Here is a 16,568-nt window from a genome sequence, read left to right as displayed (position 1 = left end):
CAAATGGGCAAAGGAGAAGATACACAAATGGCCAATAAGCACAGGCAAAGATGCTCAACATCACTAATCATTAGAGAGATGAAAATCAAAACCACAGCGATGGCACCTCACACACATTAGGATGGTTGCTGTAATAATTATTATTTTTGTAATAATTCAGAAAATAATAAATGTTACCAAGGATCCGGAGAATTTGGAACCCTTGTGCACTGTTGATGGGAATGTAAACTGGTGTGACTGCTGTGGAAATCAGTAGGACGGTTCCTCAAAAATTAAACATAGAATTACCATTTGATCCAGCAATTGCACTTCTGGGCATATACCCAAAAGAACTGAAAGCTGGAACTTGAACAGTTATTTGTACATCCATGTTCATAGCTGTATTATTCCACGATAGCCAAAAGGAGGAAGCAACCCAAGTGTTCAGCAGCAGATGAATAGATACACAAAATGTGGTCTATCCATACAATGAAATATTAGTCAGTCTTAGAAAGGAAGGAAATTCAAGAGACGCCTGGGTGGCTCAGTCAGTTAAGCGGCTGCCTTCGGCTCAGGTCATGATCCCAGGGTCCTGGGATTGAGTCCCACGTTGGGCTCCTTGCTTGGCGGGGAGCCTGCTTCTCCCTCTGCCTGCCTCTCCCCCTGCTTGTGTTCTATCTCTCTCTCTCTGACAAATAAATAAATAAATAAATAAATCTTAAAAAAAAAAAAAAAGAAAGGAAGGAAATTCTGATACCTGCTTGACCATGGAAGAATTTTGAAGACATTATGCTAAGTGAAATAAGCCAGATACAAAAAGATAAATACTATAGGATTCCACTTATATGAAGTATGTAGAGTAGTCACATTATTAGAGACAAAAAGTAGAATGGTGGTTGCTGTGTACTGAAGGGTAGAGGGAATGGAGAGTTATTTTTTCATGTATATGGAGTTTCAGTTTTGCAAGATGAAAAGAGTTCTAGAGATGGACAGTGGTGATGGCTGCAGAACAATGTGAATATGCTTAATGCCACTGAACTTATACTTAAAAAGCTCATCTTAAATTTTATGTTATGCATATTTTATGTCAGATAACATTTTTAAAAGCTTCTGCACAACAAAAGGCATCATTAAAATATTTTTTTAAAAAGGGGCGCCTGGGTGGCTCAGTTGGTTCAGCGACTGCCTTCGGCTCAGGTCATGATCCTGGAGTCCCGGGATCGAGTCCCACATCGGGCTCCCTGCTCAGCGGGGAGTCTGCTTCTCCCTCTGACCCTCTTCCCTCTCGTGCTCTCTATCTCTCATTCTCTCTCTCTCTCAAATAAATAAATAAAATCTTAAAAAAAAATATTTTTTTAAAAAGATAAGCCATAGACCGAGAGAAGATATTTGTAATGCATAAAGTAAAAAAGGATTAGTATCCAGAGTACATAAAGAACTTCTTCACATTAATAAAGAAAACGAACTCAGTAGAAAAGTAGAAAATTATTAAAAATGACCAACAGGCTGTTAAATTAATTAAACATAGAGGCTATTTGAGTGTGGTGGCTTAGGGCCCTAACAGCCTACATAAGCAAACCCAAAGCTAAGCCTGTAAATGTCTCAAGGTTAAGAAATTCAAACCTTAGGGGGCATCTGGCTGGCTCAGTCAGTGAGAGGAGCATGAGACTCTTATTCTCGGGGTTATAAGTTCGAGTCCCCCATTGGATGGCGAGATGACTTAAAAATAAAACCTTAAAACAAAAAAAAGAAATTCAAACCTTAGGACAACCTGTCACAAACAGCCAACCGGGCTCTCTCACATAAGGCAATCACTTAAGGTACAGCCAATCAAGTGATTTCCTTGCTTTGTTTCCTGGTCTTCTCTGGAAGTCTTGCTCTTAACTCCTGCTGGTAGTCCTAACCACTTCTGGTTTGGCACTACTTTAGATGGATTTGTGCTCAAGGAAATTCCTAAAATTTTAATATGCCTCAGTTTATCTTTTAACAAGGGCATTTCTGAAGAGAAAACCCAGTTGTCCAATAGACATGTGAAGAGATAGGCGATCTCACTAATGATCAGGTAAATGACTACAGTGGGGAGGCTCCATTAGGGTGGGCAGAGAAGGCCACTCTAAATGGTATCATTTGATCTGAAACCTCAATGAAAAGTTGAGAAAAAACAACCATCCATTCATAATTCTGGAAGAAGGGCATTCCAGGCCCAGGGAACAGCCAGTGCAAATGTCCTGGGGTGGGAATAGGTTTAGCCATGTCTTAGCTTGGGCTGTCATAACAAAATACCATAAACTGGGTGGCTTAAACAACAGACATTTATTTTCTCACAGTTCTGGATGTCTGAGATCAGGGTGCCAGTGTGGTTGGGTTCTTCTGAGGCCTCTCTTTCTGGCTTGCCTATGACCTCATCCATAATCCCCATCCTTATGACCTCATTTAACTTTAATTATCTCCTAAAAGCCCTGTCTCCAATTACAGTCACATTGGGGATTAGGGCTTTAACATATGAATTTTGAGGGATATCAACATTCAGTTCATAACACCTTGGGGAGGAGATTGTTTTTAAAAAGTGGATTTGAGGAGGCCAGAATTTTGGGACTAAAATGTGGAAGTGAGATCCTAGAGAGCACCTGAGACCAGGTAAAATAGAATGAATCCTCCCATAGTCTATTGTTTGGAAATATAAAGAATTGTACATTATTCATGCCAAGGGGAATGGGGGGGCGGGGAGAAATGATATGGGCTTAAAAAAAAATTCCTTGCCAAAGGCACAAAAACTCTGTCCCCGCCACAGGGGGTTTCTCTCCTCTGAGTCTGACAACAGAGTGGAATGCAATTCCTAAATTCTTTCTTTGCTACCCTCCGTGATAACACGGGGCTCTAAGGTAATGGGTTTTACTAATTACTGGGGAACAACAAAAGTATAACAAACAACGTCAAAAGTTACAACATGACTCATTCGAACAGAGGATAAACACAAGTGAAAAATTTATTCCACTCGTTAAAGAGGAAACAGCTGGGTCAGAAACATTTTGAGAAGTAGGAAACTTAAATACAAAACGGATTAATCTCCACAGGGTAATAAAAACTATACATTTCAGGGTTCTGTGTGTGTCTCTGTGTGTGTGTGTGCTGGATAGAAATGATTTGAAACTCTCCCAGACAAAAAAATCTGAGATTTTAACCAATAGGAAATAGCTAGGCAGACAAAGATACATTCCTTGGCTGACATATAAACCAGGGGGCCAAATCTGGCCCTGCTGCTTACATTTATAATAAAGTTTTTAAAAAAATTTTATTTACTTTTGAGAGAGAGAGAGAGAGAATGACAGAGAGAATGAGGGGGGGAGGGGCAGAGAGAGAAGCAGACTCCCCGCTGAGCAGGGAGACAGATGTGGGACTCGATCCCGGGACTCCAGGATCATGACCTGAGCCAAAGGCAGTCGCTTAACCAACTGAGCCACCCAGGCACCCCTGTAATAAAGTTTTATTGGAACACAGTCACAACCATTTGTTTACATGTTATCTAAGGCTGCCTTTGCTTCACAACAAGAGAGTGCTAAGACAACAGAGTTGAATAGTTGAGCATAAGAGCCTGAAAGCCTGAAATATTTTACTATATGGACTTTTACAGGAAAAGCTTCCAGACCCCTGCTAGAGAATTCATCCTTTTTTTTTTTTAAGATTTTATTTATTTATTTGACAGAGATAGAGAGAGAGAGCACAAGCAGGGAGAGTGGCAGGCAGAGGGAGAAGCAGGCTCTCGCTGAGCAAGGAGCACAATGTGGGGCTCTATCCCAGGACCATGGGATCATGACCTGAGTTGAAGGCAGCCGCTTAACCAACTGAGCCACCCAGGCGCCCTGAGAAGTCATCCTTTTTTTTTTTTTTAAAGATTTTATTTATTTATTTGACAGAGACACAGCGAGAGAGGGAACACAAGCAGGGGGAGTGGGAGAAGGAGAAGCATGCTTCCCGCAGAGCGGGGAGCCCAATGCGGGGCTCGATCCTACGACCCTGAGATTATGATCTGCCCTGAAGGCAGACGGTTAACGACTGAGCCACCCAGGTGCCCCTAGAGAATTCATCCTTGGGTGGGCTTGTTCAACAATGTCCTAGATAACATTGAAAGAACTATGCTGCCCTCTCTTGGTCTTATTTCCAAATTCTGGATACTTTTTCTTCAAAAGGAGATGTATGGCTTAAGAATAGGGGGGCATGGTCCCAGGGTCCTGGGATCGAGCCCCGCGTCAGGCTCCCTGCTCGGCAGGAAGCCTGCTTCTCCCTCTTCCGCTCCCCCTGCTGTGTTCCCTCTCTCGCTGTCTCTCTGTCAAATAAATAAATAAAAACTTAAAAAAAAAAAAAGAATGGGGGCACATTTGAGAGTTGTTATCACTGGCTTGTAATTCCTAAATCCTCCCATCCACCCACTCCAACACCCCAACACCCCTTTCTACGTTGGTGACTATCTCAATGCCCCTTAGCCTCCCAACCCTTTCCTTGAAGGGTGGGACTTATGAAAATCAAGTACAAGTAAGCCTGAAGAATTATTGGTGATAAGTAATGTCCTTTACAGCATCATTTTCGCTCAAGAGGGCATTCTGTTTCTTAATAGGACTCCAGTTAGGGCTTGTGCCTCATACTTGCACAGTCACGTGGAAGGTTTTTTGGGGGAGGAATGTAGGGGAAGAAGGGTCCTCTCAGCTTCTTTGAATTAAATTCCAGAGCTGTTGCAAACTGTTAAGTTCAGAGAAGGCAGTGGCGGTGTGTACTTGACCACTGTTGTTTCCATGGTTCTTGGCACACAGTAGGTACTCAGTAAATACTTACTGAGTAAATGACTAAACCAATGGAAGAATAAAGACAGAGGGTATGAGGGCGCCTGGGTAGCTCAGTTGTTGGGTATCTGCCTTAGGCTCCGTTCATGATCCCAGCGTCCTGGGATAAAGCCCCACATCGGGCTCTCTGCTCGGTGGGAAGCCTGCTTCTCCCTCTCCCACTCCCCCTGCTTGTGTTCCCTCTCTCACTGTATCTCTCTCTGTCAAATAGATAAATAAAATCTTTAACAAGAACAACAAAAAAGACAGAGGATATGTTTTCCCCTCAGGGTCAACTCTGGCTGAGGAACAAAGTTTTGGTGACAAAGGTTGCCACCTGCAGGATAAATATGAAACTGCAAGGTTCAAAGCTGCTAAAGCCTTGAGAATACAGTCAACTTCAGGATAAGATGATCAGAGAATCAACTGTTCTCTTTTAGCTTTTGGCAGAATTAATCAATATCATTTTGTCCTTTCCTTTTTTTTTTTTAAGTATGTTCTACGCCGAACGTGGGGCTTGGACTCATGACCCAGAGATCAGGAGTCACATGTGATGTAGGAAAGAACGTTACGGTTCAAAGCTGACGGCCAAGAAAGAATTCTTGAGACGTTTTTTGGTGCAAAAATGTGGTTTTCTTAAAGCACGGGGACAGGACCTGTGAGCAGAAAGAGCTGCACTGGGGTCATGAGGAGTGGCCCATTATATACTTTCAAGTTGGGAGGGGGTTAGGGATAGCATAAGTCTCTAAGGAATTTTGGAAGCAAGGTTTCCAGGACCTTGAGGGCGCTAGCTGTTGTTGCGAAAAGATCATTTATTACTGTCTAATAAAACCTTAGTCATGAGACCCTTCAGATGTATATTGGTGGCCATATGCTTGGGGGATGATTGCCAACACATATCTTGGGGGTTTAGAGATAAAGGAAATTTCTAAAGGAATTTTTATATGTTAAAGTAGACTTACAGGATCCTGGGGTGTGGGGTCAGGCTAGGATTGTCTTTTGCCCTTAGCTGAGTGTCAATATCAAGGCAGCTGAGTCCCTAGAGGAATGTCACTCTGTTTCAAGGACTTGTCAGTGGGCTCTAGGTAGTAAGGCAATTTAGTAATTTTTCTTCTGCCTTTGTTTCCCACATCATCATGCTTTACTGAGTCTGCTATGCACTTCATTTCGTCCTTTCCAATTAATGAATGTTGTACCCTTTCCTTTTTTTCTTTTTCTTTTTGTATTGAACCATCATGTTTTATTTTCTCATTAACCTGAAAGAATTAAATCAATATAACTGGACATTTCATGACAGTAGAGTCATAAACACAAACCTATATCTGGGGCTAACAATGTCTGACTGTTCATGAATGTAAAGGGATCCAGGATCTATATACTGTTTTTCAAAATCCTTGCAATAAATTTGCACCTGCACACACATGTACACACCTTCTCATATAGAATGTCAAGATCTTGGACAAGTTTGTACCCTTTCTTTAATAATATTTTAAAACTTCAGAGTGCTTAATAAGTGTCCAGTACCACACCACACACATACAATTTTGCGACCAGTCCCACTATTATCCCCATTTGATAAATGAGGAATGTGAGCGGGGCGCCTGGGTGGCTCAGTTGGTTAAGGGACTGCCTTCGGCTCAGGTCATGATCCTGGAGTCCCGGAATCGAGTCCCGCATCAGGCTCCCTGCTCAGCAGGGAGTCTGCTTCTCCCTCTGACCCTCCCCCCCTCATGTGCTCGCTCGCTCTCTCTCATTCTCTCTCTCAAATAAATAAATAAATAAAATCTTTAAAAAAAATGAGGAATGTGAGCACAGAAAGCCTGCCCAAGATTACACAACTCTCAAGTAGTAGAACCAGGGATCTGGACCCAAACACCGTGGGTGTACTTTTCATCATTCACTTTGCCACCTCTGTACTCATGATATGGAAAATGTTTACATGAAACATAGAGAAACATGGTGGAGATGACCCGTGCACTTAATCTCTGTGCTCCCCTGAAACACACTAACATGATGGAAGAGGGAGCAAAAAGGTCTAAACCCATACAGAATGAGAGAGATGATGACTGCTCCTGAGAGATGTCAAATCCTTTGCGGAGGCCAGAAAGCGGATGGAGGATTTGGCTGAGTGGAGAAGCCCTAGGTCTTGCAGAAGGAATTGCCAAGGAGGAGTAAGCCAGTTGCAACCGCGGAGCCCCGGAAGGGCTCCGGGATCGAAGGTCCCAGGTACGTGGGGGGAGAGTTGGGAATCAAAGCAGACCATTAGTTGTACCAGTAACATATCCTTGGAGTCCAATAACATAACCTCAGATTCCCCCCAAGACAAGTGACGCCTTGTCTTGATCCTTGCAGAAGATTGGGTGTTTATTCTTTGGAGAACATCAAACAGAACAGCTCTAAGTTCAGAGATAGCATTGAGAGAAAAGAGTGGAGTCAACGTGATAAAAACAGAGGGATTAAATGAAAGCACACAGCTAAAAAGAAATCTCCTGTTTTTTAAATACCCATGTGTTTGGTGATAGTATTGGCATTGTTATTCTGAGACTTAGCCCTGTGCTAAGTGTGTATTTTGGGATAAATCAAGTAATAAATTATGTTGGAGTTGTGGTGTGGGAGAAAATAAATGCATGTGCAAGACCAATATGTTTAAATAAAACCCCTCCAGTCTTGGGGCATCTCGGTGGCTCAACCAGTTAAGCCTCTGCCTTGGGCTTGGGTCATGATCTCAGGGTCCGGGGATTGAGCCCTGCATTGGGCTCCCTGCTCGGCAGGGAGTCTGCTTCTCCCTCTCCCTCCGACCCTCCTCCCTGCTTGCGCTTTCTCTGTCTGTCTCAATTAAATAAAATATTTTTTAAAAAACCCTCTAGTCTTGATTTTATTTATTTTTATTTTTGTGGTTTTTTAAAAGATTTTATTTTTAAGTAATCTCTACACTGAACATGGGGCTTGAACTCACATCCCTGAGATCAAGAGTCGCAGGCGCCACTGATTGAGCCAGTCAGGTGCCCCATTGTCTTGATTTTATTTATTTATTTATTTATTAAAATTTTTTAAAAGATTTTATTTATTTATTTGAGAGAGAGAATGAGAGATAGAGAGCATGAGAGGGAAGAGGGTCAGAGGGAGAAGCAGACTCCCCACTGAGCGGAGAGCCCGATGCGGGACTCGATCCCGGGACTCCAGGATCATGACCTGAGCCAAAGGCAGTCGCTTAACCAACTGAGCCACCCAGGCGCCCTGTCTTGATTTTAATTGGAACCGTCAGTATGACAGATTTTATCAGAAAATTTAAGTACCCAGTTAATAAGAGATGGAACTAGATTAACCCAGACTGGTCTTGCTCTGAAATTTGTGAGAGTCTGCCTCCTTGGTGGGTCAGGGCCGGGGGGCCTCCTGGAGGAGGTGAAATCTGAAGGATAAGTAGGAGCAATAAATGGACATCTCTTCTGATCTCTGGAAGATCTGCTTATCATGACCCAGTAATGCTGGGCTGATCTGGAAAGATTTTGTTTCTGAAATGTCAAAATGGAGAGCCAGCCTGCAAATCATGGTGACCAGTGACCAACAGAAGTTACCTGGGCAGCAAAATGGTCTCCCTCTGTGCCATCTAGTAAAAAAAAACTTTAAGAATGACATATATTTTCGAAAATTCCTGAAAGCAAACACTTCTTATGGCACAATCATAGAAGCCTACAGTATTTGTTTGAGTCTAATTTTCTTTAGACTTGAAAATGTTCACAACTTTTAAAATTTGCTTTCAAGTCTAGTTTAAGCAGTAAACGTTGGGCAAAGCTGGGAGGAAAGAAGGATTTTTGTCCTATTTTCCAATTGTTCTCCCTAATGGAATATAAGAATGATGATTAAGAGGGGAAACATAGGGATGACTGGGTGGCTCAGTTAGTTAAGCATCTGCCTTCGGCTCAGGTCATGATCCTGGGGTCCTGGGACCAAGCCCCGCGTTGGGCTCCCCGATGAGTGGGGAGTCTGCTTCTCCCTTTCCCCCTCCCCCAGTCCTGTCTCTCAAATAAATAAATGAAATCTTTTTTAAAAAGATGAGGAACATATGTCTTAAAATTTTATTTTGTTTTTGTGTTCACTTAATTTAAAAATCAATTTTATTTTATTTTTTAAGTAAGCTCTATGCCCAACATGGGGCTTGAACTCAACCCTGAGATCAGGAGTCACATGCTCCATGGACTGAGCCAACCAGGCACCTCAAGAAAAGTCAATCTGATTTTAACTGAAAAGTAATACAGGCACAATAGATTGAAGAGTGACTTGCCTTCCTTCCTTCTCCCCAGAAACCGTTACAATTACCAGCTTCTTACGTCTTGAAGAGAACATTTTAAAAGGAAACTTTTAGGCCTGTTTCATGATTCATGTTGGAGGGGATAGAAGTTAAAATATGACTGATATTTTATTATCTCATAGAGTAAGAAGCTGCCTTTGAGGAAGAATTTGTAGCTAGATTCAGGTCGGAAGGACATTCATTCATTCTTTTAAGGAATTCACAAACAATCTTGATAAAAAAGAGATATCAGTTGGCGTGTTTGTCCAAACAGACCTAGACAAAATAAATCTTTTCTCATCAGGCCATTCCCCCAGCCCCCAATAAATTGACAATAATATAGAGATGGGGATTCTGGAGTTTGGAATTTGTGTTGATTCCATCCAGATTTTTTTTTTTTTAAAGAGTGAGAGAGCACACCAGTGGAGGGAAGAGGCAGAGGGAGAGGGAGAAGCAGGCTCCCTATAGGGAGCCCTACGTGGGGCTCGATCCCGGGGATCTGGGATTATGACCTGAGCCGAAGGCGGATGCCCGACTGAGCCACCCAGGCGCCCCTCCATCCAGATTTTTCATAACCATGGCCACGATAACTCTGAAGTTTCCAGGACATTCCAATTTTTTTACTGTCTTCATAACGACATGCAGACTTGTCAGATCATGGGTCCTGATTTTGGGTAAGGAAAACATGCTTCAACAGTGTGAGGTTGAGGCTTTTGACATAGGCTTACCCAATCTTGTGTTTACTCTTCTTTCGTCTCCACATTCTTTCCAACGAATTTAGGTTAATAAAAAGGTACATGCTTTGAAACCAGCCACAATAGAAATGACTGACCCCATGACAGGGCAAAATGAAGCAGGTTCAGGCCTCAAGAAGAATTCACTAACAGGCTTCCAGTAAGGGGTGAATAAAAGCAGAACTACCTGCAGGTCCTGAGGACAATGACGAAAACATGTTTACCACAGAGAAATAGAAATAGAGGTGGGGGAGGGGGGAGCAGTGCCCCTCAGTGGCACGGAGAGGCCAACTCACTTCCATTTTTTTGAGGCTCTTTGTCTACAGAAAAATGAAGAATTTATTTCTTTATTGGATATTTAACAAATGCTTTTGGCACCCCAAGATTAAAATGCAGTGTAAGATGACCAAATTTATTAAAAGCCCACTAATAAAGCCACAATGAGATACCACCACACACTTATTAGAATAGCTAAAAATGAAAATGAAAACAAAACTGACCATACCAAGTTTTTATGAGCATGTGAAGCAACTAGAAATCTCTTATCTTGTTGGTGGGAATGCAAAATGTACAGTCACTTTGGAAAAAAGTTGGGCAATTTCTTGTAAAATTAAACAGACATCCACCGTAAAACACAGAAATCTTACTCCCAGGTATATACTCCCAAGAGAAATGAAAATGTATGTTCATATAAAATCTGTATATGAATGTTTATAGTGACTTTATTTATAATTGCCCCAAACTGGGAAGACCCAAATACCTTCAACTGGTGAGTGAAAAAATAGTGGTATATCCATCATGGAATACCTGTCAGCAATAAAAAGGAGTGGACTGAAATAAACTTGCATATATGGCCAAATGATTTTTAACAAGGATGCCAAGACTACGCAATGATATTATAATAGTGTTATATGGTGACAAATGGTAACTACACTTGTGGGGAGCGTAGCATCATATATAAACTTAACGAAACACTATGTTGTACACCAGAAACTAATGTAACATTAGGTGTCAACTACACAAATTTTTTTAAAAAAAGAAATGTGCTTGGGTGGCTCAGTTGGTTAAGTGACGGCCTTCAGCTCAGGTCATGATCCTGGAGTCCCGGGGTGGAGTCCCGCATTGGGCTCCCTGCTTAGTGGAGAGTCTGCTTCTCTCTCTGACCCTCCCCCCTCTCACGTGCTCTCTCTCTCTCTCTCTCTCTCTCATTCTCTCTTTCTCAAATAAATAAATAAAATCTTAAAAAAAATAAAAAAGGAAATGTGACATATATGTATATATGTATACACACACACACACACACACACACACATATATATACACACAATGAAATATTATGCAGCCTTTAAAAAAAAAGGCCTTTGGTTTTTCAGACTCCTCATATCAGGCAGCTTCCAAATGCTATAACCTGGATGAACCTCAAAAATAACCACTGTGGTTCCAATTATATGAAGTATCTAAAGTAGTCAGATTCACAAAAACAGAAAATAGAGAGTTGGTCCTGAAGGGCTGGGGGGAGGGTCAGGGGAATTAGCATTTAGTGGGTGGAGTTTCAGTGTTGTAAGACGAAAAAGTTCTAGAGATCTATTGCACAACAATGTGAAAACCCTCAACACTACTGAACTGTATACTTAAAAATTATGATGGTAAGTTTAATGTCATGTGTTTTTACACATTATTGTTATTATTATTAATAATAAAAGGAATGGATTATTGACACAACATAAAAAATTCTCAAAGGCATTAGGCTAAGTGAAAAGCCAGGCTCAAAGGGCTGCATGCTGAATGATTCCATTGATGTGACATTCTGGAGAAGCGAGAATCTTAGGGATGGAATATAGATTACTGTCCTAAAGAGCTGGGCCAGTGGGAAGGGTTTGGGGGTGGTAAAATTGTTCTATATCTTGATTGTAATTGTGGTTACATGGCTGTATGTGTTTGTTAAAATTCATAAAACTACACCAAAAAAACCCCTGTACATCGATGCATGAGAAAAACTTGTACAGCAAAAACTACACAAAGAAACTTATACTGTATATAAATTATCCCTCATGAAACTGACTAAAAAGAAATATGGAGTAAATATGGCAAAATGTCAAATCTGGTCACAATACAGTGTACAGTGGTATTTTCTGTAACTTTCATCATGATTGCGTTTCCGCATGCAAATAATAAAGCCAAAAATGATTCTTAAAAACCCAACTAGTTTATTCGAACTGCAGTACGGTCCATTAATAGGATGCAGTTTTGAAGTTGTTTGGTGGACAAGGAATTCTTATTTCATTCCTGTGAGTGTATGTCTGTGACCATATTTATTACTTCATTTTCAGAAAAGGTCAAACTTGTAAATTTGGGAACTTCCAAGAATGTGAATTCTGCTCAAATAGTCCTCCTGTCCCCATAGTGTTTCAGAACAAGAATAATGCCTGGTGGTTGACTGGGCATGTGAAGAATGGGAGGCAGAGAGAAACTGAGGATTATTTTCTTTTTTTTAAGATTTTATTTATTTATTCATGAGAGACAGAGAGAGAGAGAGAGAGAGAGAGGCAGAGGGTAGAAGCAGGCTCCCAAGGAGCAGGGAGCCCGATGCGGGACTCGATCCGATCCCAGGACTCTGGGATCATGACCCGAGCCGAAGGCAGACGCCTAACCATCTGAGCCACCCAGGATTATTTTCTTCTGGGTGTTGATTTAGAAATCAATTACTGGACTGTTCACTTCAACCAAAGTGGTAGAGTCAATTCTTTGTCTTCACACAGCCTTGGTCTCCTTGTAGTGCTAAGCAATTCCTTTATAAAGCTTGAAGGTTCTGCCTCCCTATCTGTAAAATATTTGGCTAAGTTGAATAAAGATCGGAAAAACTGGATACCTAATTTTAGACAGGTTAGAAACCAGTTCACCCCAAACCATACCAAAGACCAAGTCAGAATGGTTAACGCTGCCTTAAAAAGTCAGCCTTAGCTATTTTTCCACCTAGCCACTCCTGTCTTTGGTTTTTCAGGCTCCTCATATCAGGCAGCTTCCAAATGCAGAATTCCAAAAAGCTGAATTGTCTTGATTCCTCCCAATGTTGGCACAGACTATAAGGAATTGAGAACGCCAATAATCCTAGAGAAACAGATGGATATTTTTAATCACAAACATTTATGCACAACCCAAATGATGCAGTTTTGGATGAAATACAGAAATTGATCTTGGCCTTTCTTGTGTCCTTCCATCCTAATGAGGGAAACTGCCAAGGGCAGGGGAGAAGGAAGGGAGAAAGTGTCCTCTAGGCTGAAAGATGAAAAAAGCCTGGCAGAAATGGGTCACCTGTGGAAGGAAAAGTCTCAGTGTTCCCAAGATTTGCAAAATGGATCTGAGTTGATGTAGCCCTCATTTCAACTTTGCAAGATGTCATAAAATTACCTTTGGGCAACCTACCAAGTATTTGAGATTGGACAAAAAGGGGTGGTGAGATGATTTCCCAAACCATAAAATGAAAATGTTATAGACAAAGGACTCTTCATCAAAGTTTAATCCAGCAGCCTAAAATTTCAAAACAGAAAACAAGACAAAGTGATTCACAGATATTAGGGAATAGAAAAGAAAGTAGTACCAGGAAGTAAAGAGAAGGTTTAAAAAAAACAATAGGTCCTGAAATAAAGGTTAGGAAAATACAGTTTCGTTTTTTTAAAGGGAAGCATTACATCAGTTGTTAAAAATGGTCCACAATTTCAGTCAGATGTTAAAGCAATCCTTCGCAGGAAAAAAAAAAAAAGGAAATATCTGTAGTACACCTTTGATCCAATTATATTTTTCTACACTTTCTCTGGTATGCCACAGAAAGGTGCTCAAGGTGACACTTTGATGATTTAACTTTGCTATATAAATTTAATAAACTAGGTATATGTACTATTTTGGCATTTTTTTTCTGAATTGGTAAGTGTGTTTCTTGAGTAAATACCAAGACATTTTAATTTGACATTTAGTTCTGAATTGTAAGGCAATTAAGTGTCAACGATATAGCCAACATCCCTGGGCTGGAGTATCTTTATAAATAAGCCAGTTTAGACTGGAGGAGCTTTCCTAAGTAAGTCTTGTGGTCTCCATGTCATTTTGTAGAGTTATATAGATTTTTTTTCCCTTTAAAACTTACACATCATTCTACTTAATTTTTGTCAAGTTTTTTTGTTTGTAAAAAAGTTAAGTGTTCATTTGTCCCCCTTATTACAACAGGGTGACTAGAAGTTATCTGGCGACCTCCTTAGATCCGGCTATCTGAAACAAAAAAGACAAAGCTAGTGTTGACAGGGTGTGTGACAGGGAAAATTCAAGGACCATGAAGTGGTTCTGTGCTAGTAGCTGTGGGAGACAGGATCCCAAATTTCCGTCCCCTCAGTGGTTACGTCAGGACCTTTGTTAAAAAATATTGATTCCTGGACACTGCCCTAGATTTACTGAGTCTGAATTCCGGGTCACAACCTGGAAATATGCATTTTTTAAATAAGCGCCGCAGTCCGTTTGGAAACCACCGCGGGAATTCGCAAGTCCTTTGCCCCGACTAGCCACACACGACCCTACGTCCGCGTTCCCTCGTCCCGCCCCCGTCCCCGCCCCCCCAGTGGCCGGCCTTGCCCAGGCCCCGCCCCCCGCCCCCGCGGTCTCGTGCGGCCTCGCGGGACCCTTCCCGTGATGCCCCGCGCCGAGCCGCCGCGGTTGCCCGGCAACGAACGGTCCTTGTCGCTGGTCGCGTGGGGCTCCGCCCGGCCATGGGGCCGCAGGGCCTCCTGCCGCTCCTGCTTATGCTCCTGGATTGCTGGGCCTCCGTGAGCGCCCAGACCAGGGCAACTCCGCCTGTGACGACGGAAGGACTCAACTCTACGCAGGCAGCCCGGACGACTCCCCGACCCGCCTTGTCTCTTAGGCCCCCTGGAACCCCCAAGGCCTCTGTGCCCTCTTCTGGCCCCAGGCCCACCCCGGTCACGGACGGTGGGTACCAAGTAGCAGTTCCTGGGGATCCAGAGTGATCCAACTTGGAGCGGGTAGCCCGGGTGAGGCTGTCATCATGATAGTAAACGTTTATTGAACACTTAACTGTGTGCAGGCATTGCTGAGTATTTCGTAGGTGTTGCTTGTGTCAGCAACTCGTAGGGTAGACCTCATTGTCCCTCTCAGACAGAAGAGAAAAACCGAGGTTCAGAGAGCGTAAGTGGGACAGTATAAAGTCTTTGAAATACCTTGGCAGTGGTCCTGGACAACATTAACGCTAAAGGTAATAATGAACGAGTCGTTGCACCTTTGCAGCCAGCGATGAAATTACGTAAATCCAAAGTTTCTGGGCAGTTGTGGAAATTGAATGCATAGGATGTGTTGAACTTTTCATTTAGCAAAAAGAAACGCCAGAAGTCTAGTTTACATAAATATGACTAGACCCTTCCTTGTCTGTGGACTTGAATTATGAAACCCCAGAATTCCTCCTGTGTTGAGTTGGAGGTGGGAAACAACGGGGTGAGGGGTTATGTCCACTTCTTAGGATTCATCATTAGGGATAATTAACATATTTCTCAGAAAGTGATCTAATTCTGGAGTTAGACATTAGTGAATATTTTATAATCTGATTTGATATGGATGACTTAAGGGGATGGATGTGACCCTGAGATGGCTGTGCCCTGAGTGCAAAATTTTGTGAATGTGCATTTTTCTGGGTGAGGGTTCTTAGTTTCTCAAAGGGGTTTGTGATCTCAAAAAAAAAACAAACCCAAAACCTTTTAGGTCCTCTGACTGTAACCCCAATATGTATGCAGTTTTTTGATTTTTGTTTTTTCCCCTTCGTAAGAGAAGAAGACCTTGAGTAAAGCTCAGTATTAGTAAATAGAAAACTCATCCTTGGGTGATATCTTGTACTCTAGGACTTCAGTTTCTGAATCATCATTTCTCCAAAGGGCCGCCTTTATAAATTAGTAAGGAATATGTGTAAGTAAAAGTATAAATGAGTAAAGGAAAAGTACAGAGAAATACATTTTCTATTTCAGTATATAATAAAGCTTTTTTTAAAAAATCTTTTATAGCAAAACTGTTGATTTAATGAATTAGTTGAGGAGGTAAATAAGTGATAAATGGGGACAGACTACAGCATAGTATTCAGTATCCTAAAATTCTCTAAGGTTTTTGGACTGGGTTGTCTTGTATCCATCTAAGTATTCCATCTGTTTATGTGATTTCTCCCCCAAATGAAGCTATTCTTGGACCATCATTATTAGGGCATGTGTTCAGGGCTGTTTTTCTGGCATGGGGGGATGAATTTGCGCTTCATCTTTTTAAAGGGCCCTGCTTTAGGCCTGTGAAAGTAATGATAATAGATGACAGCTGGCATTTATTCACTGCTTACTGTGTAGCAGGCTCTGTGCTAAGCTTTTTGTCTGTAATGTATCTCATTTAATCTCCTATGATGTGGGTTATCCCTATTTTTCAGGTAGGTGAATTATTTGCCTGATTTTAGGTCACACCCCTGGCAGGTGTTGGAGCAGGGGCTGACTCTGAGTGGAGAACTGGACACCATGTGCAGGATTGGTTACAGGTGGGAAGAGAGAAGTGATAACTTTCATCTTGATCTGAGCTCTGTTCCTTAGTGTCTTGCTCTAGAGCCAGGCATGTCCATGTTAAGAGGTGTAGAAGAACAGCTGAGAGCTACTCAGACCTTGGGAGTGCTCAGCAGATACTTGTTGGCTGATTAAGTACACTCACATTCTGGATAGAGATCTCCCCCCACCC

General features: G+C 41.9%; 1 protein-coding gene across 15 annotated transcripts in view; it reads left to right on the top strand.

Annotated features, from left to right (window-relative positions):
• Positions 1 to 14,506: 14,506 nt before the first annotated feature.
• The window catches only part of TCTN1 (tectonic family member 1), a 45,614-nt gene continuing 43,552 nt past the window's right edge, over positions 14,507 to 16,568 (top strand). For 9 of the 15 annotated variants that reach the window (XR_015766962.1, XM_088019463.1, XM_088019462.1 and 6 more), the window contains exon 1: positions 14,507 to 14,786. Coding sequence is in view for 8 of the 15 variants with exons in the window: in XM_088019463.1 (XP_087875589.1) it covers positions 14,567 to 14,786 (220 nt within the window). In the remaining 7 variants the exon portion in view is untranslated. The other 6 variants (XM_088019472.1, XM_088019467.1, XM_088019471.1 and 3 more) reach the window with 4 other exon arrangements.

This window comes from Eumetopias jubatus, unplaced genomic scaffold, assembly GCF_037043125.1.
Source record: "Eumetopias jubatus isolate StellerSeaLion01/CBP00866 unplaced genomic scaffold, mEumJub1_p1.0 scaffold_16, whole genome shotgun sequence".
Classification (NCBI taxonomy): Eukaryota; Metazoa; Chordata; class Mammalia; order Carnivora; family Otariidae; genus Eumetopias; species Eumetopias jubatus.
This window is presented reverse-complemented; position numbering and strand designations above follow the sequence as displayed.